Raw genomic sequence first — 24,073 nt, 5'->3', positions numbered from 1 at the left:
TTAACCTTTAGACCAGGAGTGTCCAACCTCGACGACTTTTAAGTCCTGTGGACTTGAACTCCCAGAATTCCCCAGCCAGCCATGAATTCTGCGAGTTAAAGCTTCAAAACTGCCAAGGTTGAACACCTTTGCTTTATGCTAGGGGTGTCCAAACTTGGGAACTTTAAGACTTGTGGACTTCCAACTCCCAGAATTCCCCAGCCAGCAGAGCTCTGCTGGCTGGAGAATTCTGGGAGTTGAAGTCCACAAGTCTTAAAGATCCCAAGTTTGGACACCTCTGCTTTAGGTGAAGACCGATCAGGAGAAGTATATCTTCAGATACAACTGAAACTCAGAAAACAGGAGATCAGTATTTTTTTCCCCCAGCCTCATCCTAAACTTGCCAAAATCTCAGACTTCACTGTTCCCAAGAAACGGACTTTCACCGTTCCGTTCTAAACTACGCCATCAACTATCCAAGATGACATTTCTTTCCCAAATCCAACGAAAGGGCGAAGATTAGACCCCAAACCCTTCCAGGTTTCAAAGAAACAGAAAAAGTTATTTGGATCGGACTCTTCAGGAAAGGAAGATGGCTGTAAAACAAAAACGTTTCACGGGAAGGGAGTTTCTCCAGATGGGGAATTCAATCGCCGAAGACAGGATCCATCCGCCATTATTTCATGCTGTTGAGAAACTGGGCGTGCTCTTCCCCTCTTGGCAGAAGAGTTTCTGCTCCGATTTTGGGACCTTTCTTCTCCTAGAAAACAAAACGCCCCGATAGCTGTGATTAAAGGTAAAGCTTCCCCTCACACATATGTGCTAGTCGTTCCTGACTCTAGGGGGCGGTGCTCATCTCCGTTTCAAAGCTGAAGAGCCAGCGCTGTCCGAAGACGTCTCCGTGGTCATGTGGCCAGCATGACTCAACACCGAAGGCGCACGGAACGCTGTTCCCTTCCCACCAAAGGTGGTTCCTATTTCTCTACTTGCATTTTTACTTGCTTTCGAACTGCAAAAGCTGGGACAAGAAACGGGAGCTCACTCCGTTACGCGGCACTAGGGATTCGAACTGCTGACCTTTCTCACCGACAAGCTCAGCGTCTTAAGTCACTGAGCCATCGCGTCCCTATAAGCTGCGAATGCTGCCCATCGAAAGAGCTTCAATTCATCACAATCCTTCCCATCAAAATAAGCTTCCACCCATTACCCATAATTAACTGTAGATAAGGTGATGGCGTCACACAGGACAAGCTAGCTTCCAACAATAATCACACCCAAATGCAATTCCAATTCCAAATATTTTTCACAAGTTCTCCCTGAAGTTTCTTCCTTGAAATTTCCAGGCCATAAACTTCAGACTTCAGTCTGGATTTTTCTGAGAACAGGAAATAATCTTCAAAGCTAAGAGTTCTTAAAGAAAAGAATGTTTGTAGCTTGGAGACGAACCATGGGGGCCTTTGGTGCTCTCTGAATTTGGTGGTTTTCTTGCAGACGTTTCATGACCCAAGTAGGTAACTTTATCAGGGCTATAAGGGGGTGGAGTTTGCAAGGAGGAGGCCTGTGGGGTCCTTGGTGCCCTCTGAGCTTGGTAGTTTTCTTGCAGATGTTTCATGACCCAACTAGGTAACATCATCAGTGCTAGAAGGGACCAAACCCCACTCCTTCTAGCACTGAGAATATTACCTAGTTTGGTCATGAAACGCCTTCAAGCTCACCAAGAGCACCAAGGGACCCAATATATGACTTCCTTTCTAATCCAATTTTGTTAGCAAAAACCTTTGGCTGAGTCTTACCTTGAGCATTCCATCACGTTCCCATTTAAAGAGGCCACAATTACTGAAACAGGAAGAAGGCAGAAAAAAACACACACCAAGGTTTATTTCGTGTCTTAATAATAATAGGAGGACAAAGAAAAGATCATTCATAGAAAGTCTGTTGTTAAAACCAATGCCCTGATTTTTCTTTAGTTTAAGAGACTGGACAAGGGGCACCCCAATCTCCCATCAAGGATAACCTTTACCTTGATGGAAAATATTCCATCAAGAATAAGCTATTTTATTATATTATATTTTGCCAGTGACACTTCATGCACTTGAATGCCCTTCAGGATATGTGATAATTTAATCCAGTTTATTTGTCAAACCATAATAGAAGAAATATAATGGTATCCAAATAGTTACCCTGTATTAATGACATTCTTTAATGAAAACTCATCATATAATTATAATGTAACCTGGTTTTCACTAATTGCCTTGCTGAATTTTACAACTTGTTTTCAATTTGCTCTAAAATATTTACTGTACAATGTGGCTTGAACCCCAATTTTAGTAGGCTTGGAATAACTGCATATGTCCAAGAATAAAGTGGTGTAAGATTGTTTTCTGCAAGAGGAAATATAATAAATAAGCCAATTTTCAGGGGTTGCAAACAAAAGGAAGACACCCCCCACCACCACCACCACGTACCTGCAGTGTTTTTTGGGGAGTTTGTCCAGCGAAATAGCTCTGTTCCCACAGGTACACTTGAAAAACCTCTTCACCCCGTTGTGCCAGTGGTAAGCGTGACCTTCCGCCACACACGAATCCAGCAGTTTGAAATAGGTGTAGTTGCACTTCACGGGTGAAAAGAAAAAAATAATAAAGACTCTTCTAGAAGAATGGAACAATTATATAGGGACTTTTTGCCGAAAAGGACTGATAATTTATGAGAATTAAAAAGGGTCAAAAAAGAAGAGGGAAGAACAAAAAGATAATTTACTCAATAAAAGAAAGGTGGAAGTCATAATCCTTCCTCCTTTCCTCTTTTTTCCCCTTCCTCCTTTTTCTTTCCTTAATTCCTTCTTACTTTTCTTTCTTTCTTTCTCTTTCTTTCCTTAATTCCTTCTTACTTTTCTTTCTTTCTTTCTTTCTTTCTTTCTTTCTTTCTTTCTTTCTTTCTTTCTTTCTCTCTCCCTTCCTTCCACACCTGGCTTACCGTTTTGCATGTTGCCACGCGACATTTCATTTCTCGGATGTTCCTCATCTTGTCTTCCATTTGTTCTTTCTTCACCAAGGGCTCGAAGTACCTTTCCTGCATCTCGGCCTCAAACTGAGATATGGGAGCAAGGAAGAGAGATTGAACTGGGGATTATAAAGTTTTAAACTTGCCAGGTAAAATAAATGGTATAAATGACATGAGTTATGCTGAAGACAAATTTCCTCCCTCCCTCCTTTCCCCATTTCTCTGGTGCTGTTTAGGGTACAAAAATCAAAACCGCGCCACCACATCTGAACTATGACACCTTCGTTAAAGCAGGAAACCCCCCAAACAGGATGCCAGCATGTGACTTCACCTAACATCCTAGCTCAAATGCCTTGGGGGCAAATTGCTTGGAAGCAGATTTTTTTTCCTTGTGCTAATCAGGCTGTTTGCTGCAAGGAGGTAAGTCAATAACTATAAATGCCTAAAGAATGTTCAAATGATTAGACTTATTTTTTAAAGACTGCTTTATTATTGTTCTAGACAGCTGAACAAAGTGAAGAAGCTTTTTAAAATAAATGCTTGCTCTGAAGAGGCCCAGTGCTATTGCATCTTCTTTTAAATAGCAGAGAATAACGTATACTTCCAGAAAGCCACATCAATTTTAACAGCATCTGTATAAATATACTCTGAAATGTAACACTACAAAGTGTATATAGTCTGTACTGTTTGCTGTTAGCTGCAAGGAGGCAAATTACTGGGAGGCAGATTTCCCCCCCTTGTTTTCCTCCCCAAAAGCTAGATGCGTCTTATATTCCGAAAAATATGGTAATTAAATCACTTTAGTGTTTTTTCCCCCTTTGATAGGTACAATTCTCATTTCCTATTTTACTTGCAATCAGCACCTCAAGTTCTACTGTAAAATTTATTCAAATTGGGTCACCAAAGTTTTTTTTTTTAAAGTTAAGAGTTGTAGCCTTCCAAATCCCCCACCAGAGTTCATCCTCGTTTAGCAACGTTTCACAACCATTCCAGTTATGACGGTGACGGAGAAGGGCCTTTACGATCCAATCTACCAAATTTAAAAGGGCCTGGATGTTTACAAACTTTCCGCGAAAGAAAGGAAAACGGAGGCCGAGAACGTAAGCGCAGCCACGCTTGGGCTCTGTCGATTCCTCGACCGATTCCTGGCCACTCTCCAGGTGGATTTACGTAGGATGGGCTCACCTCCTTAAGGACCCCGTTGTGCCTGGAGCGAGCATTCCGGATCTCTTGAAACTCCGCCGATTCCAGATATTCAAGCTGCTGGCGCCTCTTCTTTTCCAGGGGCTCTAACGCTCCCCCCTCCGCGGAAACCCCTGCACACAGAGACACAAATTCAGACTTCTGTAGTGTAGCTGGGCAAGAGGATTCCTTTAGCTAATCTCGGTTAGCCAGACTGAATTGTTCTGAGGATCTGTTTATCTTCGCTGTTGTTTAACCGGTCAAACTATTTTTTCTTTTAGATATGAAATCTCTCTCTCTATCATCTCATCTATCTATGTCATCTATCTATCTATATCTAATTATCTCTCTCTAATTATCTCTCTCTATCATCTATATCTAATTATCTCTCTCTCTAATTATCTCTATCATTATCTATCTATATCTAATTATCTATCTATCAGATAGATATCTATCTATCTCTCTATCATCTATCTATCTATATCTAATTATCTCTCTCTCTCTAATTATCTCTATCTATCTATCATTATCTATCTATATCTATCTAATTATCTATACCTATCTATCATTATCTATCTATCTATATCTAATTATCTCTCTCTAATTATCTATATCTATCTGTCATTATCTCTCTAATTATCTCTCTCTAATTATCTATCTATCTATCCATCCATCTCTCTCTCTCTCTCTAATTAACTATATCTATCATTATCTAGCTATATCTAATTATCTCTCTATATATATATCTATCATTATCTAGCTATATCTATCTAATTATCTATATCTATCTATCATTATCTAACTATCTACATCTAATTATCTCTCTCTAATTATCTATATCTATCATTATCTCTATCTAATTATCTATCTATCTATCTATCTATCTATCTATCTATCTATCATCTATCTATCGCTATCCATGCATCCATATCTATCTATCTATCTATCTATCTATCTATCTATCTATCTATCTATCTATCTATCTATCTATCTATCTATCTATCTATCCATGTATCCATATCTAATTATGTATCTATATCTATCTATCTATCTATCTATCTAATCAATCCATCTATCGCTATCCATCCACCCATATCTATCCATATCCATCCATCCATCCATCCATCCATCCATCCCTTTCTCTCTCTCTCTCTCTATATATATATATATCCATACATCTATCCATCTATCGCTATCCATCCACCCATATCTATCCATATCTATCCATCCATCCAGCTGCCGATGGACTCGGATTGTGAGGACCCCTATGAGTCCGCCATGGAAGATGTGGAGGACCCCGGGCAGGGTTCAGACTCAGAGCAGGGACCAGAGAGGCTGGTTGGCCACCAGGAGGTGCCTGAGGCATGGAGCAGTGGGGAAGATCAAAGGCAGTTTGTGATTTCCCTGAAGGCTCCGGAGGTTGAAAATCAGCCCTACGGACAAACCAGAAGTCACCATTCCTGAACTTCTGGGTTCCCCGTAGGTCCGTTTTTCGCCCTCCGGAGGCTTCAGGGAAGCTCCAGAGGGCGTCCGGCTTGGGGGGTGGGGGGGGGAGAGGCTGTTTTCGCCCTCCCCAGGCTCCTAGAAAGCCTCTGGAGCCTTAGAAAGGCAAAATAACAATGGGAAAAGTGGATCGCTAATTGCACGCATGCCCACGGGCTGGGGTTGCGCGCATAGTCTATGGGTGTGGCAGGCCGGTGCACGAACCCCCTGTTCTTCCCCCGCTTTTGGCATGGCAGCCAAAAAAGGTTTGCCATCACTGGTGTAGGGTCTCCTGCTTGAGCAGGGGGTTGGACTAGATGACCTATAAGGTCCCTTCCAACTCTGCTATTCTATATAACAGGTCAACTGGGTTGCAGGCGTATACATTTTGGGCCCGTTTTGCAAGGAGGGGACGCTATTATTGTTGCAATACATTTATCAGCGTTCAACTAAAGGGGTCTTTTCTGTTTTCTTCAATCCGCTTTTTAAAAATGCCTTTGTCCTGATTTGTCTCCGTTTACATTCTCCCCTCTCCCCCCCCCCCCGGTGGGATTTTGTATCGTGATCTTTTGAAGGAAATAAAAACAGTAAAAAAATAAATAAACAGTTGCCTGGAGAATCTGTCCCCTTTTCAGCCCCGACGTGACATATTTCCGCTCTTTCTCTTCTGCGTGAACGAAGAATTTCGCTCATTCACAGAGTTTAGTTTAAGTTTAATAGCATTTGTATGCTGCCCAATCCCGTGGGACTCCGGGCGGCTAACAATACAAATCAAAAGGAATAGAAAGAAAGAAAAGATAGATTTAAAAAACACACCATGCACTCCGTTCTAAATGGGGCTGGACCGTATTTTGGGGTCAACAGCCCCAGGCCTGCCGGAACAGCCAGGTTTTAGTGGCCTTACGGAAGGCCGAGAGAGTGGGAAGGGTCCGGATCTCTGCAGGGAGATCATTCCACAGGGCCGGAGCAGCTACAGAGAAAGACCTCCCCCCGAGTAGTCGCCAACCAGCATTGCCCGGTCGACGGTACCCGGAGGAGGCCCAACCTGTGAGATCTTATCGGCCGTTGGGAGGTATGTGGCAGGAGGCGGTCCCGTAGGTATCCAGGTCCTCAGCCATGTAGGGCTTTAAAGGTAACGACCAGCACCTTGAAGCACGTTCGGAGACCGATGGGAAGCCGATGGTGCAGCTCGCGGAGGATAGGTGTAACATGGGTGTACCTAGGTTTGTGTGGGGTTCAAGCGTATCCCTTTGAAGTTTACAAAACCAGCCCAACTCACAAGGCTACGCGGATAAAATCAGAAAAAACAATGACGTTCCAAAGAGGAGGAACGCAACTTTGAACCCACGGGGGGCAGTCCTTGACTTATGACCACAACTCACCCCCAAATTCCTGTTGCTGAGCGAGACAAGTTTTGAATGAATTTCATCCCATTTTACAACTTTTCTTGAGGCAGTTGTTAAGTGAATCTGGCTTCCCCATTTGACTTTGCTTGTCGAAAGTCAGGCGACCTTGAGAGATTTATAGAAATAATGACGGTGGCGTAGGAATTAAATAAATAAATTCAAGGAGTCCTTGACTTAACGAAAGTTCATTTAGTGACTGCTTGACGTGAAAAAAGGGACATGTGGTTGTTTTTCACACAACCGTTACAGCAGCCCCGTGATCAAAATTCAGACGTTCGGCAACTGACTCACTTTTACGACGGTCACAGCGTCACGCAGTCCCCTTTGGCGACCTTCTGACAAGTCAACGGGGAAGCCAGCTTCACTTAATGACCATGCTATTAACTTACCCACTACTCAATGCTAAGTGATTCACTTGATGACTGCGGCGAGAAAGGTCGTAAAAACGGGGCAAGGCTCTCTTAACAAATGCCTCATTTAGCCACCAGAAAGTTTGGGCTCAGTGGTGGCCGTAAGCCGAGGACCACCTGTAAACAGGCAAAACAAAAGTAACTCTTGGATGACTGTCATCGAATCTAGAGTTTCCCGCACCTTCTACTTCCGTGATATTTTTTTCCACTCTTTCGGAAATCCCTGGGACATCAACATCCGATCGTTTCCGTTTGACGCTGTTGGGATCTACTTTGGAAATGATGTGGCCTTTGGCGCGCAATTTCTGTATCGCTGCCATCTAAGAGAAAGCATTAGAGAGAAACATAGCCAACCACTTGAATTAAATCTCAGACGAAAAGCCAGCACGACAACAGGAAGTTGCACCCCGAACACCCGATGAAACCCAGCCTTTCAGAAACCATAATTTCTAAAAAGTGACACACGTCCAGTGCTCACACATTCGTTCCCCACAAGTTAAAAATGTGAAATCGTACGTTATACAACAAGATATTAAAATTGCCCAAGGTGTGCCATGTATCTTACATTTCCCTCCTCTGAACAAAAGAAAAATGGGGTGGGGGTGGGGGGAGAGGCTTGTGCCATTTAGCATCCAATTCTCCATCTGTGTTTCAAGTAGGAAATTTTGGGGGAATTCTAGAAGGAACCCCAATTCTTACATAATAATAAGTCACTGAAACCAACAAGCAAGCCAATTTCATGGTTTGGAGAATTGGCAGAAAGTTTATTAAAGTGGCTAAAAAAATGTTTTAGCAGGCAATGCTGGGAAATCAAGATCTTAAAAAGGACCATATATAAACCGATTCCTCCTTCACTGTAAATAATTACAATCAAGAAAGGAATACAATTATTGATTTTTTTAAAGGCTATTTACGATTTTAAGACAGTTTAAATATTATTTAAATTAAAAAAAATTGTTTTATGGTATTTCTCCTTCTCTACTTAAAATAAGTTGGAGGTCACTTTTGTTTTATATTTGATGGATTATTTGGTCGCCATTGGTAGCCTGTTCTGTTATTCCCCTCCTCCATTTCTCCTTTATGCTAGGTTGCATTTTAATGACTGTTTTTGAAACTTTTAATAAAGACATGTATTTATATATATAAAAATGACTGTGTGCGTTTGTGTGTTTTCCAGCATAACTCTGGAACGCCTCGAGCAATTTCCAAACTTGGTACACAGATGATTTACTCTCTGGGAAAAAGGTACTGGGGGGGGGGGGGGGGGGAGTAAGACACCCCTAACACCCCTCGGGGTGTGTGTTCTGTTAAGATACAGCCTGTTGTGCCTTAAAATGGCTTCTACTGTACGGTGCTGTGGAGTTGCCATGGTAAACAGATTCACAGTACTCCACAAGGGGGCTCCCTCTGGTAAGGGGGAAAATCTAGCATTTCAAATTGCAGCGACGTTCATGGGAGGAGGCTTGGGATACACACACACACACACACACACACGCACACAAAGAAACTGTTTCATTTTATATCCTGCCTTTTTGGACATAAGGAATTACGAGCCGTGGGTCCCCGTTACCTTTTTGGCTTCTGCCGAGCGGCTCAGTTTGGGGGCCGGAGGGGGGCAATCGTCAAAGAAGAGAACGTCGTCCCCTTTAGAGAGACCCGAACCAAGTCTGGGGGTCTGGGGGCTGGACAGCCGTGCAGCTTTAGGAAACTCAGACGCTGGCGTTGGCGACTGCAGCACAGCCTGCCCCACAGAAGTGGGCGAGACTGGGGTCTTTTTAACCACAGGGTCCTGAAGAAATCTGCAACGAAGGGTGAAAATCAGAATTCTAGTTTTGGGTGAAGGAGAGATAAAATGCCAGGAAGTATCAGCTCCAACGGCTGTTTTTAGCATTTCCCGGGAAGGGATGGAGGTTTGATGATGACAATTCCCAAATCCTGGATCAGACCTTTACGGTTTTTTCCCCCAGGCCGTCACTCTGCCGAACAACTAATTCCCACCATCAATCTACCTAGTAAGTCTGTGTTGCTATTGTCCTTCCCATCTTTCCTTATCTTCTCACGAATGCAACTCAGTTGCTAGTATTCTTACGGTTTATATTGATTTATTTAGTTTCCTAGTACGATTTATGTTGATTGCTTACTCAGCATCCTATGCCTATTGCTAAGCGTTCTATCTTATGATTTATGATGAATGTGTTTTTATGACGACTATGAACATGATTTATCACTTGTTGCTTGCATATACTGAGAGCTTCAGCCCTGGAGACAAAATTCCTTGTGTGTCTAATCACACTTGGCCAAATAAAGTATTGCCTTGTTCTGTTCTATTTCTATTCTCCCATATTCTATTGTATTCTATTCTCCTATATTTTATTCCTATTCTATATTCCAATATTTATTCTATTCTATTCTCTATTCTGTTCTATTCTCCCATATTCTAATGTATTCTATTCTATTTTCCTATATTTTATTCTTATTTTATGTTCCAATATTTATTCTATTCTATTTTCCTATATTTTATTCCTATTCTATTCTATATTCCAATATTTATTCTATTCTATTTTCCATTCTATTCTCCCATATTATATTGTATTCTATTCTATGTTCCTATATTTTATTCCTATTCTATTCTATATTCCAATATTTATTCTATTCTATTTTCTATTCTCCCATATTCTATTGTATTCTATTTTCCTATATTTTATTCCTATTCTATAGTCCAATATTTATTCTATTTTCTATTCCATTCTCCCATGTTCTATTGTATTCTATTCTATTTTCCTATATTTTATTCCTATTCTATAGTCCAATATTTATTCTATTCTATTTTCTATTCCATTCTCCCATATTCTATTGTATTCTATTCTATTTTCCTATATTTTATTCCTATTCTATTCTATATTCCAATATTTATTCTATTCTATTTTCTATTCTCCCATATTCTATTGTATTCTATTTTCCTATATTTTATTCCTATTCTATAGTCCAATATTTATTCTATTCTATTTTCTATTCCATTCTCCCATATTATATTGTATTCTATTCTATGTTCCTATATTTTATTCCTATTCTATTCTATATTCCAATATTTATTCTATTCTATTTTCTATTCTCCCATATTCTATTGTATTCTATTTTCCTATATTTTATTCCTATTCTATAGTCCAATATTTATTCTATTTTCTATTCCATTCTCCCATGTTCTATTGTATTCTATTCTATTTTCCTATATTTTATTCCTATTCTATAGTCCAATATTTATTCTATTCTATTTTCTATTCCATTCTCCCATATTCTATTGTATTCTATTCTATTTTCCTATATTTTATTCCTATTCTATAGTCCAATATTTATTCTATTTTCTATTCCATTCTCCCATGTTCTATTGTATTCTATGCTATTTTCCTATATTTTATTCCTATTCTATAGTCCAATATTTATTCTATTCTATTTTCTATTCCATTCTCCCATATTCTATTGTATTCTATTCTATTTTCCTATATTTTATTCCTATTCTATAGTCCAATATTTATTCTATTCTATTTTCCCATATTCTATTCTATTCCTATTCTATATTCCAATATTCTATTCTATTTATTTTCTGCTTCAATGAATTTCTTATTGTCTTTTTTTTTTTTTGGCAAATTATTTTAACAAAACGAAAATATGACACCCAGCCAGCTGTTTTCTTCCATCATCAAGAGTTTTCTATGCAGGGAGTCCTTGACTTATGATTGGTACCTTAGCGACTGTTTCAAAGTTATGACGGACCTGTGCGGAGGCTACTTACCACTCGGATTCAAAGATCCGATGGTCGCCTCCCCCCTGGGGGGTTGTCACATGACCAAACTTGGGTCACTTAGCAATCAGGGTCGCCCAGATGCCTGTTTGCAACATTCCCCCCCACCCCGCCACCAGTCACGCGGCCGCATTTTATGCTAGTTTTGCTGAAAACCAGCACTTATATACTATTGGTTCGCTTAACGGCCATGGCGTTCACTTAACAACCGCTGCAAAAGGAAAAAAAAGATTGCAAAATCGGGATTGTAAAATTTCACGTGTGACACATTTTATGTTCGTCGCGGCTTACGACCATGACAGCAGGATCTATTCTGGTCGTAAGACGAGAATTGCCTGTACATAATTAAAAAAAAAAAAATAATAAAAAAGACAACAAGTTTGTTTGATAGAAGATTCTGGAAGCTTCCCACATGGTGTAATTTTCTAAGCAAACTCCACATGATAAATCAATGCAAAGGAAGTGGACCAATGTCCAATATTTGTCTGTTTATCAGGAAGATCAGCTGAAGCGATGGCAAAAACTGCAAAATCCATTCAGAAACGAATTAGAGATGAAAAACCAGCAGATCTTTCCTCAAAAAAACAGCAGCAACAACAACCCCACATAAAACACGCGAATCGATGGAGCGCTGGGCCTGATGAAATGACTTTGACCCGAACGAGCCGGAGAGAAAACAAAACATTTTAAATCTACGTCAGAATCATCGTTTTGTTTCCCCTGTGGAAACAATGGCTGAGGGAAATTGTTCAGTAATCGCCGTAGCTGTGTCTACAGAGCCTGCGAAAGAACATTCCGGCACGTTCCGGAATACGGTGTTCTCTTTCTGGAATGCGCCACAACTTCTCGTTCTGGAGAAAACAACAATGGCCCTGGAATGCTGAGCCAGACCATTCTGGCACAGAAAAAAAAAACGTTTTATTATCACCTCAGGGAGAACGGCATATATTGTCCAAATGTGATTATTATTATTATTATTATTTTGCTCCATCAGAGATAGTTATTATCTCCCAAAAAATGAGGTTGCCTAAAATTTCACACAGTTTGTTCACAACTGTTTAAACGTCTCCAGCTTGATACCTTCCCATGGCTATCCACCACTGCGGTTGTCAAAGGAATCATTCCGTCGTTAAGTGAATCTGTAATGGCGGGGAAGGTCACAAATGGGGATCACGTGACCTTGCGGCCATCACAAGTACATGCCAGTTGCCTGAATTCTGATCACGCGAACGCAGCCATATAAAGTCACTTTTTTCGGTAACAGGGAACAGTCATTAAACGAATGGTTGTAAGTCGAGGACTACAAAATAATAGGAGCATCAAGCCATGTTTTTCGACAGGAAAAAAACCAGAAAGGTGTTGTTACCTCCTCTGGATTTCATCAGATCTTCGCTTCCTGGCCGCCAACATTTGCTGTTTCTGTAGCTTCAGCAGAGCTGAAGGAGAGATGGATTGGATACCTGGGGTGGGTTTCCCTGTAGATCCTGAAAAGGAAGGAAGGAAGGAAAGAGAGAGAGGGAGAAAGGGAGAGAGAAGGAAAGAAAGGAAGGGAGAAAGAAAGGGAAAGAAAGAAAGGAAAGAGAAAGGGAGAGAGAAAGAAAGGAAGGGAGAGAAAGAAAGAAGAGAGGGAGAGAGAAAGGGAGAGAGAAGGAAAGGAAGGGAGAGAGAAAGAAAGGGAAAGAAAGAAAGGAGAGAGAAAGAAAGGAGGAGAGAAAGAAAGAAGAGAGGGAGAGAGAAAGGGAGAGAGAGAAAGGAAGGAAGGGAGAGAGAAAGAAGAGATGGAGAAAGGGAGAGAGAAGGAAAGGGAAAGAAAGAAAGGAGAGAAAGAAAGGAAGGAAGGGGGGAGAGAAAGAAGAGGGGGAGAGAGAGATAAAGAAAGAGGAGAGGGAGAGAGAAGGAAAGGAAGGAAGGTAGAGAGAAAGAAAGGGAAAGAAAAAGGGAGAGAGAAGGAAAGCAAGAACGGTAGAGAGAAAGAAAGAAAGAGAGGGAGAGAGAAAGGGAGAGCGAAAGAAAGGAAGGGAGAGAGAAAGAAAGAAGAGAGGGAGAGAGAAAACTGAAGGTGTGACATCTGAAAGCCACTTTTGCAAAAGTCAACTGGTCTTTGATTTTCCTTGAAGACATTTTGTTTCTCATCCAAGAAGATTCAGGAGGGGAAGGAGGGGAGGAAGAAGGGGAGAAAGCAGAAAGGAAGAAAAATTCAATGCAAAGAGGAGGAGGAGGAAGGAGAAGAAGAAATCAAAAAGGAAGAAAAATATAAGAAATACCAAGAGAAGGAGGAGAGGAAGCAGGAGGAAGCAGGAGAAGAAAAGAAAGAAAAAAAGGAAGAAAAATACAAGAAATACCAAGAGGAGGAGGAGGAGGAAGGAGGAGAAGGAAGCAGGAGAAGAAGAGAAGGAGAAAGGAAGAAAAATACAAGAAATACAAAGAGTAGGAAGGAGGAGGAGAAGGATAAAAAGGAAGAAAAATACAAGAAATACCAAAAGGAGAAGGAGGAGGAGGAGGAAGCAGAAGAAGGAGGAGAAGAAAGGAAGAAAAATACAAGAAATACAAAGGGGAGGAGGAGAAGAACCAGAACCAGAACCTTCTGCTTGGAGGAGAAGTGAAATGCCTTCAAAGGAAACCATGAAAGGACAGGGACCTTTGGAGAAAAGCCCCTTTGGGACAACCAGGACTTGGGTGACCAAGAATCCCCATCGACCTGACGGCTCTTCTCAAGCCCCAAACCAGCATCCCCCCCCCCCCCCCCCCGTGGTCCTTTCCGACGTACCTCCTGCCCCTCCTCGGGCGAAGTGTTTCTGGAGGTTCCGCGCTCCGCACGAGGGCATCGCCAGGAGCTCCTTGAATTCTTCCGAGCAGTGAGGCTTTCCCAGACCTGAAACGGAACCCCAGGTGAGACGGAGGGAGCTCTTCAACTTTCAGGTAGTCCTCGACTTACGACGCTTCATTTAGTGACTGCCCGAAGTTGCAACCGCACCGTAAAACCAGATTTGTGCCCCTTATTTCATACGTTGCAGCATCTCCGTGGCCCAAACGCAAACACTTGGCAACTGGCATGTACTGATGTCGGTTGCAGCGTCCCTGGGTCACGTGATGCCCTCCTGCGACCTTTGGATAAGCCTATAGCCTAGAGCCAAGGTGGCGCAGTGGTTAAATGCAGCACTGCAGGCTACTGCTAGATCAGCAGTTCAGCGGTTCAAATCTCACCGGCTCAGGGTTGACTCAGCCTTCCATCCTTCCGAGGTGGGTAAAATGAGGACCCAGATTGTTGGGGGCAATATGCTGACTCTCTGTAAACCGCTTAGAGAGGGCTGAAAGCCCTATGAAGCAGTATATAAGTCTACTGCTATTGCTATTGCTATAGCAATGGTTCCCAAACTTGGCAACTTTAAGACTTGTGGACTTCAACTCCCAGAATTCTCCAGCCAGCTTGAGTTGAAGTCCACAAGTCTTAAAGTTGCCAAGTTTGGGAACCACTGGCCTATAGGGATGCCAGATTCACTTAACAACGTTGGCAAGGAAGGTTGTAAAAGGCTCCCTTAACAACTGCCTCGCTTAGTCATGGAACGTTTGTGGCCGTAAGTTGAGGACTACCCTGAAGGCCAAAGAAGGAGGCCGAAAGAACCGGGCCTATCTGAGATGAGATGCTTCCGAAAACAGAAGAGAAGTTTACCCAATTTCTCTTTGGTTTCTTGCAAGATGGCATCGACTCCTCTCACAACCAGATTCGTCAAAGTTGTCTGGATTTTCTTTTTGGGAACGGCGGCTGCGGCCCTGAAGGGGAGAACACAAGAACACAACTCGAGGGCTGGAAATCAAAAGCCACACTGGTCTGTGTAAAACGTTGCCATGAGTTCCGATTTTACGAAGAGGAAAGTTCTACGTTGGTTCTCTCCTTGATTAGTTTCCCTCCAGGTAATCTAAACTTTATGGCGGCCCCTGAGATATTGGAACTCTGCTCTAGGGTCACCCCTGGACCTTCTTCTCATGCTTCGTCTAATGGAAAGGAGGACCAGGGGAGACATGATAGCAGTCTTCCAATATCTCAGGGGTTGCCCCAAAGAAGAGGGAGTCAAGCTATTCTCCAAAGCACCTGAGGGCAGGACAAGAAGCAATGGGTGGAAACTCATCAAGGAGAGAAGCAAATTAGAACTAAGGAGAAATTTCCTGATTAACAAGAACATTAATCAATGGAATGACTTCCCTCCAGAAGTTGTGGGTCCTCCATCAGTGGAGGCTTTCAAGAAGAGATTGGACAACCATTTGCCTGAAATGGTAAAGGGTCTCCTGCTTGAGGAAGGGGCTGGACTAGAGGACCTCCAAGGTCCCTTACAGCTCTATTCAGATTATTATTATTATATTATTATTATAGATAAATTTCCTGACAGTGAGAACAATCAATCAGTGGAACGTCTCCTGTCTGGAAGTTGAGGGTTATTATTATATTATTATAGATAAGTTTCCTGACAGGGAGAACAATCAATTTAGTGGAACTGCACCTTGAAGGGAATCCCTGCTAGCTGCAAATGGAGTTTATCTATTTATTCATGCATATTATTCATTTATAATTAATTTATATTGTATTATTTTCAAAATTATTATTATTATTTCTTTGATTCATTAAGCATGAAACTCAGTCAAGTAAACATTTAATGATGTGTCACAAATTTCATTGATTACTACTACTACTACTACTACTACTACTACTACTACTACTACTACTATTAATCAGGGTGCTTCCATCACTGAAGGCTTTCAAGAAGAGATTGGATAACCATTTGTCTGAAATGGTAAAGGGTCTCCTGCTTCAGAAAGGGGCTGGACTAGAAGACCTCCAAGGTCCCTTCCAATGAGGTTATTTTGTATTCTGACATGATAGCTGTCTTTTAGTACTTGAAAGACTCCCACAAGGAAGAGGGAGTCAAGCTATTCTCCAAAGCACCTGAAGGCAGGACTAGAAGCAACGGGTGGAAACTAATCAAGGAGAGAAGCAACTTAGATCTAAGGAGAAATTTCCTGACAGTGAAAACAATTAACCAGTGGAACTCCTTGCCACCAGAGGTTGTGGGTGCTCCAACACTGGAGGTTTTTAAGAAGAGACTGGACAACCATTTGTCTGATGTGGTATCTGGTCTCCTGCCTGAGCAGGGGGTTGGACTAGAAGACCCCCAAGGCCCCTTCCAACTCTGTTTAATCTAATCAAATCTAATTAAACCAAGATCGGGACAAGCGAACTCCAGGGAATCAGGTCAGATGCCCCCAAAAGCAACGCAGAGACATTTTCTTACACAGAAGCAGCGTAAGCCGCCGAGGAAACCCCTCCGTAGTAAAAACCGTCTTGGCACAGCTTCTCTTTCAAGCCCAGGTTGCGTTTGGCTGTCCGTTTCGGTGCCCGGGTGGTGGAGAAAGTGGACTGCAGGTCGGCCCTCTTCGAGCTCCGTTTCCGATACTCGGATTGTATGTGATACTGACAATATTCACACTCGCTCTGCAACAGGAGACACCAATGAGTCCGTGAAACTGAGATGCTGAATAATAATAATAATAATGAAAATGGTTAATGCAGTGTTTTCAACAATTGAACCGGGATCCATCTTGGAAACAAACCAGTTAATGTACAGCGCAGCTGTAATAGTCACTAATGAACTAGGCATTAAAATTAAAGTACCTAGTCACACAACAGAAAAAGCATCAAAGCCAAAGTGGAAAATCCGTTTAGAACAAAAAATCAAAAAATTAAGGGCAGATGCTAGTAACTTAAAGAACATGCATGAGCAACGGCTTAAAAACAACAAAATCATAGATCGGCTAATCAGAAGATATAGATTGGATACAAGAAACATCAATGAAGCTGTAGAGATTGTAAAACAGCAGATAACAGCAACAGCTAGAAAAATTGAAAGATATGAGGCACGAATCATCCAATATAAACAAAATCAGCAATTTCGATCAGACCAACGGCGTTTTTATCAAAGTCTTAATGTGAATGGTGACACCAAAAGTGAAAAACCAGAAAAACAGGCCACAGTTGAATTCTGGAAAGAATTGTGGGAAAATGCAAAGGACTACAACAAGGAAGCAAAGTGGATACATGACTTTGAGAAAAGCATTGGCAACAAACAAATGCAAGTATTAGAAATAACAACTGAGATGGTCAAAAATCGAGTTAAAAAGGTAAAGAATTGGACATCACCTGGAAAGGACCAATTACATGGTTTCTGGCTCAAATATCTGATCAGTTTACATGCAATATTGGCCAGGCAACTGAATGAAATTTTACAAAAGGGCCAAATTGATGAATGGTTGACAACGGGAAAAACATACTTGATTCAGAAAGATGCAACTAAAGGAACAACACCTGAAAACTACAGACCAATAACATGCTTGCCAACAACCTTCAAATTACTCACAGGCATTATTGCAGATAACATGATGGATTATTTGGAAACAAACAACATCTTGCCAGTAGAGCAAAAAGGCAACAAAAGAAGGAGCAGGGGCACAAAAGATCAGCTCCTAATTGATAAAATGATATTAGAAAATTGTAAGAACAGAAAAACGAACTTGAATATGGTCTGGATTGATTACAAAAAGGCATTTGACTCACTGCCACATAGTTGGATCATAAAATGCTTAGAAACAACTGGCATTAGCAAAAATATTACATCCTTTACTGAAAAGGCAATGAAACAATGGAGAACTGAGTTGGCAGTAGGGAATGAGATCTACGGAATGGTTAATATCAAGCGAGGAATTTTCCAGGGTGATTCACTTTCACCTCTTCTCTTCATCATCGCAATGATCCCACTATCAGTAATCTTAAAAAAAATGAAATTAGGCTACCAAACAGCCAAAGAAGCTGAAAAAATTTCGCATTTACTATATATGGATGATTTGAAACTCTATGGAAAGTCAGAAATAGAAATCCAATCATTGACAAACACAGTCCGAGTATTCAGCACCGATATTTCAGTGCAGTTTGGCACGGAAAAATGCGCCACTGTATCCATAAAAAAGGGCAAAATCACTGCATGTGAGGGAATTGAAATGCCCAATGGCCAATTAATTAAATGCAAAGAAAATGAAGCCTACAAATACTTAGGTATTCTGCAGTTGGATAACATCAAGCATGGAGAAGTAAAAACTATTGTCAGGCGAGAGTACACCAACAGAGTTAGGAAAATTTTGAAATCTAAATTGAATGGTGGAAATACAATCAAGGCCATAAATACCTGGGAAATACCAGTTATAAGATACACGGCTGGTATAGTTAACTGGACACAAGCTGATTTGGACATTTTGGACCGAAAAACCAGGAAACTAATGACAATGCACTACAGTTTACATCCACGTGGTGATACTGATAGACTGTACCTGCCCCGAAAATCAGGTGGCAGAGGATTATTACAAGTGAAACAAACAGTTGAAGAAGAAAAACATGCACTGGCTGATTATTTAAAAGAAAGTCAAGAACATCTATTAATCGAAGTAAAGAACAAAAATCTACTGAAGGCCCAACAGACGAAACAAGAATACAGAAAAGATGTGATAAAATCAAGAATGGAGAGTTGGCAGAACAAAGCTGTTTTGACTCTGTGCTCCGTGTGGCCTTGCAAAGCTAATTGCCAATTAGGTCTTTGGCAGCGTTTCAAGGGAGATAAAGGGGGGTGCTTATCAGACTTATCCCGAAAGACTTTGGCAGACTTCTGCCAGACTCTTCACAAACTGTTTGGGACTCATTACGGGCTGGGAATGAACACAATTCAGGGCCTTTGAAATAAAAAGCAGTTTTTGGGGACTAAACATGTGATTTTTACTGACCCAGGAAGCCTAGGCCAGAACGCTTAATAACAGAAAGGTTGGGCTCAATTTGTGGTCGTTAAACCGAGGAGTCCCTGTGTTATTTTTATGAAGGAAATTCGTAGCCGAGAGAGAGTTCTTGGCCATCCATTGAGGGGGATCATTTGCCTTTAAACGTTTTCATGATTCACGCCCCCCCCCCCCACTGTAATTTGTAGGTAGTATCGACCTGTATGAAAACCTGGAGCCCCCCAAACACCCTTTTTACCTGATTAACGATCTGCGTGCAAGGCTCCCCATTTTTCTTCCTCGCTTTACAAGTCCCCAAGTCCATGGCTTCCCCCAAAATCAGGATCTTTTGGGGGTGATCGACGGAGAGACACACCTGAGAAGAACGAGGGGGGAAAGTTTTGGCTTTCAGGAAGCTGAACCAATCTATATCCAACACCGTGATAGAGGAAAGGCCCTAACCAAGCAAATATTGTCTCAGCCGTTTTAACCACATTTTCGTGGCAGGAGGAAGGCGAATATCGTGGCTCAGTTTCTTGGGAAAAGGAGCTGTGATTTTTCCCACACCAAAGGCCTCGTGGCTGCCCGACGAGGAAGATTTAATTCCTCTAAAATTATTCTGGACTCATTTTCAGCAGTACTGAAACTGCTGCTCCTTAAAGTGATGTTTCTCCTACTCTTCGCTTCTTCCACACTCAGTGGCCCAAGAACAACTGTGTTTCAAGGTTTATCTGGAACAAACCAGCTTTGTTTTGCAGGATCTGATCTGGGTCGGTCACCGGGACCCCCAGAGGTTTTGTATTTGAAATGGAGCCTAACTTCTCTCTAGCAGAGTGCAGCGAACAAGGACACACATTCAATTTTGCAGCTAACTAAGATTGTTGGACGGGCAGGGACATAAACAGCCAGGGAAATAATTGAAGGCTGGGAAACAGGCCCCCATCAGTCAAGAGAAATGCTGATTTACTACCAGCTTATCAAGTACTTAGAAGGTGTGGGCTTGGCAACACAAAGAAACAACAGCCAACAATAGTCAACCATCAACACCCCAATTCCCAACAACAACAAAAGCCATACAAATACCACACAAAGAGCAGCAAACACTCCGCTAGAGAGAAGTTGCATAAAGATGACCTCCAGAAGTCCAAAAACTTGGAAGACAAAACCCCCGACCCTGAGTGGATCCCGCAATGTTATCCTGGAACACGTGGATTTCCCTTCATTCAACTTTTGTTTTCTTTCTGCGGATAACTCAAAACACTCAAGATTGTGTCCGGATCACCCAAAACTATCTGTTCTGTGCACGGAAAAGTTTGCGAGTGGAAGGACCTTCTCAAGGAGGTCCTCTTCTAAGGAGACAGCCCAGCTGCTCCTCAACACTGTTCAGAGAACTTTCTTCTGGCCTTCAGCCCAGGGACCTTCAAGGAAGGACCTTCTCAAGGAGGTCTTCTTCTAAGGAGACAGCCCAGCTGCTCCTCAACACTGTTCAGAGAACTTTCTTCTGGCCTTCAGCCCAGGGACCTTCAAGGAAGGACCTTCTCAAGGAGGTCCTCTTCTAAGGAGACAGCCCAGCTGCTCCTCAACACTGTTCAGAGAACTTTCTTCTGGCCTTCAGCCCAGGGACCTTCAAGGAAGGACCTTCTCAAGGAGGTCTTCTTCTAAGGAGACAGCCCAGCTGCTCCTCAACACTGTTCAGAGAACTTTCTTCTGGCCTTCAGCCCAGGGACCTTCAAGGAAGGACCTTCTCAAGGAGGTCTTCTTCTAAGGAGACAGCCCAGCTGCTCCTCAACACTGTTCAGAGAACTTTCTTCTGGCCTTCAGCCCAGGGACCTTCAAGGATGATAGCCGACAGGAGAGACAGTTCTCCTACGTCACTTCAGGACTGGTTCCCGAGTCAAGAAACACTCAAAAACCCAGGAGAAGCTCGCACAGATTTCTCCTTTTCTTCTACCACCCAAACCTTACATTACCCAAAAGAGTCACGAGGTGTTTGTTGAGGTAAAGACCTAGAGGCCTCCAGCCCCAACCTTCTCCATACCTCCTCTGATCCTTCCTTGGGCTTCATCTGGTTAGCGTTGAGGAGGCCCACAGCAGTGCCTTGGTCTGTCTTCCAGTGTTCCTTGTGAACGTCCCCGAAGAGGAAGAGGGCAACGGACCTGCTGAAGTCACGCAGGTCATTCAGGTGCCAGATGCTGAACGTTTTACCCTGCAGGAAACACGGAGAACAAGCGTCTTCCTATTTATTTATTTACAACCGTCGGCTTAATTGGTGGCGCAGTGGTGAGAATGCAGTATTGCAGGCTGAACTCTGCCCGCTGTCAGGAGTTCGATCCTGGTCAGCTCAAGGTTGACTCAGCCTTCGGTCTTTCTGAGGTCGGTAAAACGAGGACCCCGATTGTTGGGGGCAAGAGGCTGACTCTGTAAGCCGCTTAGAGAGGGCCGTAAAAACACTATGAAGCGGTATATAAGTCTAAGTGCTATTGCTATTGCTAAGTTATTGCTACACTTATTCATCAGAGGCGAGGTGGCGCAGTGGTTAAATGCAGCACTGCAGGCTACTTCAGCTGACTGCTAAGCTGCAGTTCTGCAGTTCAAATCTCACCGGCTCAGGGTTGACTCAGCCTTCCATCCTTCCGAGGTGGGTGAAATGAGGACCCGGATTGTTGTTGGGGGCAATATGCTGACTCTGTAAACCGCTTAGAGAGGGCTGAAAGCCCTATGAAGCGGTATATAAGTCTAACTGCTATTGCTATCTCCGCCCCCTGCCTTCTATTCCCAGAGCTAGGGTGGGCCTTTGCTAGCAGCTGTGGCTCTTTTGTCCCGAGGACCGGCCCATAGATTTCCATTGCTCTCCTCTCCTCTGCCTTTTGCACATCTGCGTGTCAGGCACTGGACCCAGCTGTTCCTCCTCTTCCTCAACAGCCAGCTACAGACCTGGGGGCTGTTGACTCTCCATCTGAGGGCTGACGGACAGCCCAGGCTCTGCCTCTGTTTCTCTCTCTCTCTCTGCCAGCTCCATCCCCTCTTCCCCCTCAAGGTTGCCTTGATGCTGACCTTGATTCCCACCAAGCCTCCTCCTCCGATTTGGGTGCTGGAGGAGCCGCCGGTCAACAGGCCACAACTAAATATGACAAGGGCAAAATTCATAGGACTGTATGGCTTTGATCTCTGTCCAGCCAGGGATGGAAATGGTCAACCGATGGCCGAAGATACCCAAGCTAACATTCAAGCCCTTACTTACATTGTTGGCGCTTTGATGAGTCTTTTTCTTTATGATGACGCCAAAGGTGACCCAATCCATTTCTTCAAGATTGGCCGATCGGAGTTTGTCTTGTACTTGAGACAGCCTAATCAGCTTCCGCCCGGACATTTTCCTTTCCATCTCGGCCGAAGAGACACGGGGTTTTCTGCAAAGAAATCAGAAATCCCCATGAAAGGGAGGGACGCCTGAACCGTCCATCGCTCGACCCAACCTGGAGGCCGAGCGACAAGAGGTAGAAAGGAGTTTCCAACATTTATCAAAAATACTCCGGCTTAATGTCTTAATATATTTTAGACTGTGTTTGTTAAAAATCTATACCGTTTACGGGCTCTGGGAAGTCGGGGGGGGGGGGGGAAGGGAGGTGGGGTGTTAGGGGGGAGGGGGGGATACATAGTATGTGTTAGATTTTAAAGTAACGTGACGGCACCTGTATACTGTTGCTCTTTAATTCCAGTGTAAAAATAGGACAAGCTGAATATATTAACAGATAGTAGAAATACACCGAAGGGAGGAGTAGAGGGATAGAAGAAAGAGGGGTAGAGAGGGTGGGAGAGAGGATGGGAGGGAGGGGGAGAAGGAAGGGAGGGAGTGTATTGGGAGAGAGGAGTGGTAGAGGGGGAGGGGAAGTAGAGTAGAGGGGAATGATGGAGGGAAGATGGAAAGTTGGAGGGGGGCGTAAGAAAGGGTGTATGGAGGGTCGAAGAGGTACATTGGGTTTCTATTTTGGGGGGTATTGTTGACAAGAGGAATGGCTGTGTTTATTGTTTAATGTTATATGGCCCCGGTTATGCACAGTATATATGTGACTGTACAAAAATGAAATGGAAAATAAAAAAAACATTAAAAAAAAAAATACTCCGGCTAAAAAGTCTTGCCTATCAAATTGGGCTTCTTTTTTATATAGATATAACTTTATTTGTTTTTTTTTTTCTTCAACATATATGAGTGCTTGGTGAACAGTATATAGTCTGGGTCAATTTTCTTTACACAAAATACTAAATAACAATAATAATAATACTGTTCAGGCATACATGATCGTAATCTTTCAACTTCTAAACTTACAAATACCCCATTTTCCCGAAAATAAGGCCTCCCCGGATAATAAGCCCAATCGGGCTTTTGAGTGCATGTGCTAAAATAAGCACTCCCCGAAAATATTGCCACACAGAAGCAGCCATGAGGTGACCACACTCGCCCGCCTCCTGCACCTCAAAAATAATAAGACCTCCCTGAAAATAAGCACTTATTTCGGGGGTGGGGCGTGTCAAATAAGACCCTGTCTTATTTTCAGGAAAACACAGTACATTGTAGTTATAATATATTGTATTTTGTAGCAGTGTACATAATAATGTTTTCCCCAATTGTTACTTTCTACCTCTTTTTTTTAACCCCTGATACAACAATTCCCATATTAAGTATTGTGTATCGGTTCTGACCCCCTCTTCCGTCCAGTAACGAATGCCGAGACAAGCTTAACTGGAATGTACTTTAATAGCAAGACACCAAGACCTCGGTGGCTGAAAGCCAAGCAGAACAAACAGATTTACAACCATTTGTTTCCAAGTTAAAATGGCACTGAAAAATACTGAGTCAGGATCATTTTTTATACTTAACAACGGTTACAGCATCCCCATAATAATCAGATATCCAAAATTCAGACGCTTGGCAACCGACTCATATTTATGACGGTCGCAATGTGTCGACAAGCAAAGTCAACGGGGAAGCCGGATTCACTTAACAACCAGGT

At 42.5% G+C, this 24,073-nt stretch overlaps 1 protein-coding gene across 1 annotated transcript in view; it reads right to left on the bottom strand.

Annotated features, from left to right (window-relative positions):
- Positions 1–231: 231 nt before the first annotated feature.
- The window catches only part of MCM10 (minichromosome maintenance 10 replication initiation factor), a 32,880-nt gene continuing 9,038 nt past the window's right edge, over positions 232–24,073 (bottom strand). Inside the window, exons 7-20 of the mRNA XM_032221503.1 lie at positions 22,306–22,471; positions 21,103–21,270; positions 19,324–19,440; positions 16,544–16,743; positions 14,929–15,029; positions 14,026–14,130; positions 12,625–12,742; positions 9,030–9,258; positions 7,641–7,779; positions 4,165–4,295; positions 2,953–3,066; positions 2,445–2,590; positions 1,773–1,815; positions 232–739 (exon numbers count right to left, since the gene is read on the bottom strand). Coding sequence (XP_032077394.1) covers positions 656–739; positions 1,773–1,815; positions 2,445–2,590; positions 2,953–3,066; positions 4,165–4,295; positions 7,641–7,779; positions 9,030–9,258; positions 12,625–12,742; positions 14,026–14,130; positions 14,929–15,029; positions 16,544–16,743; positions 19,324–19,440; positions 21,103–21,270; positions 22,306–22,471 — 1,861 coding nt within the window. The 3' untranslated portion in view covers positions 232–655. The remainder of the gene's footprint in view (positions 740–1,772; positions 1,816–2,444; positions 2,591–2,952; positions 3,067–4,164; positions 4,296–7,640; positions 7,780–9,029; positions 9,259–12,624; positions 12,743–14,025; positions 14,131–14,928; positions 15,030–16,543; positions 16,744–19,323; positions 19,441–21,102; positions 21,271–22,305; positions 22,472–24,073) is intronic.

The sequence above is a fragment of the Thamnophis elegans genome, chromosome 7 (assembly GCF_009769535.1).
Source record: "Thamnophis elegans isolate rThaEle1 chromosome 7, rThaEle1.pri, whole genome shotgun sequence".
Taxonomy (NCBI): domain Eukaryota; kingdom Metazoa; phylum Chordata; class Lepidosauria; order Squamata; family Colubridae; genus Thamnophis; species Thamnophis elegans.
This window is presented reverse-complemented; position numbering and strand designations above follow the sequence as displayed.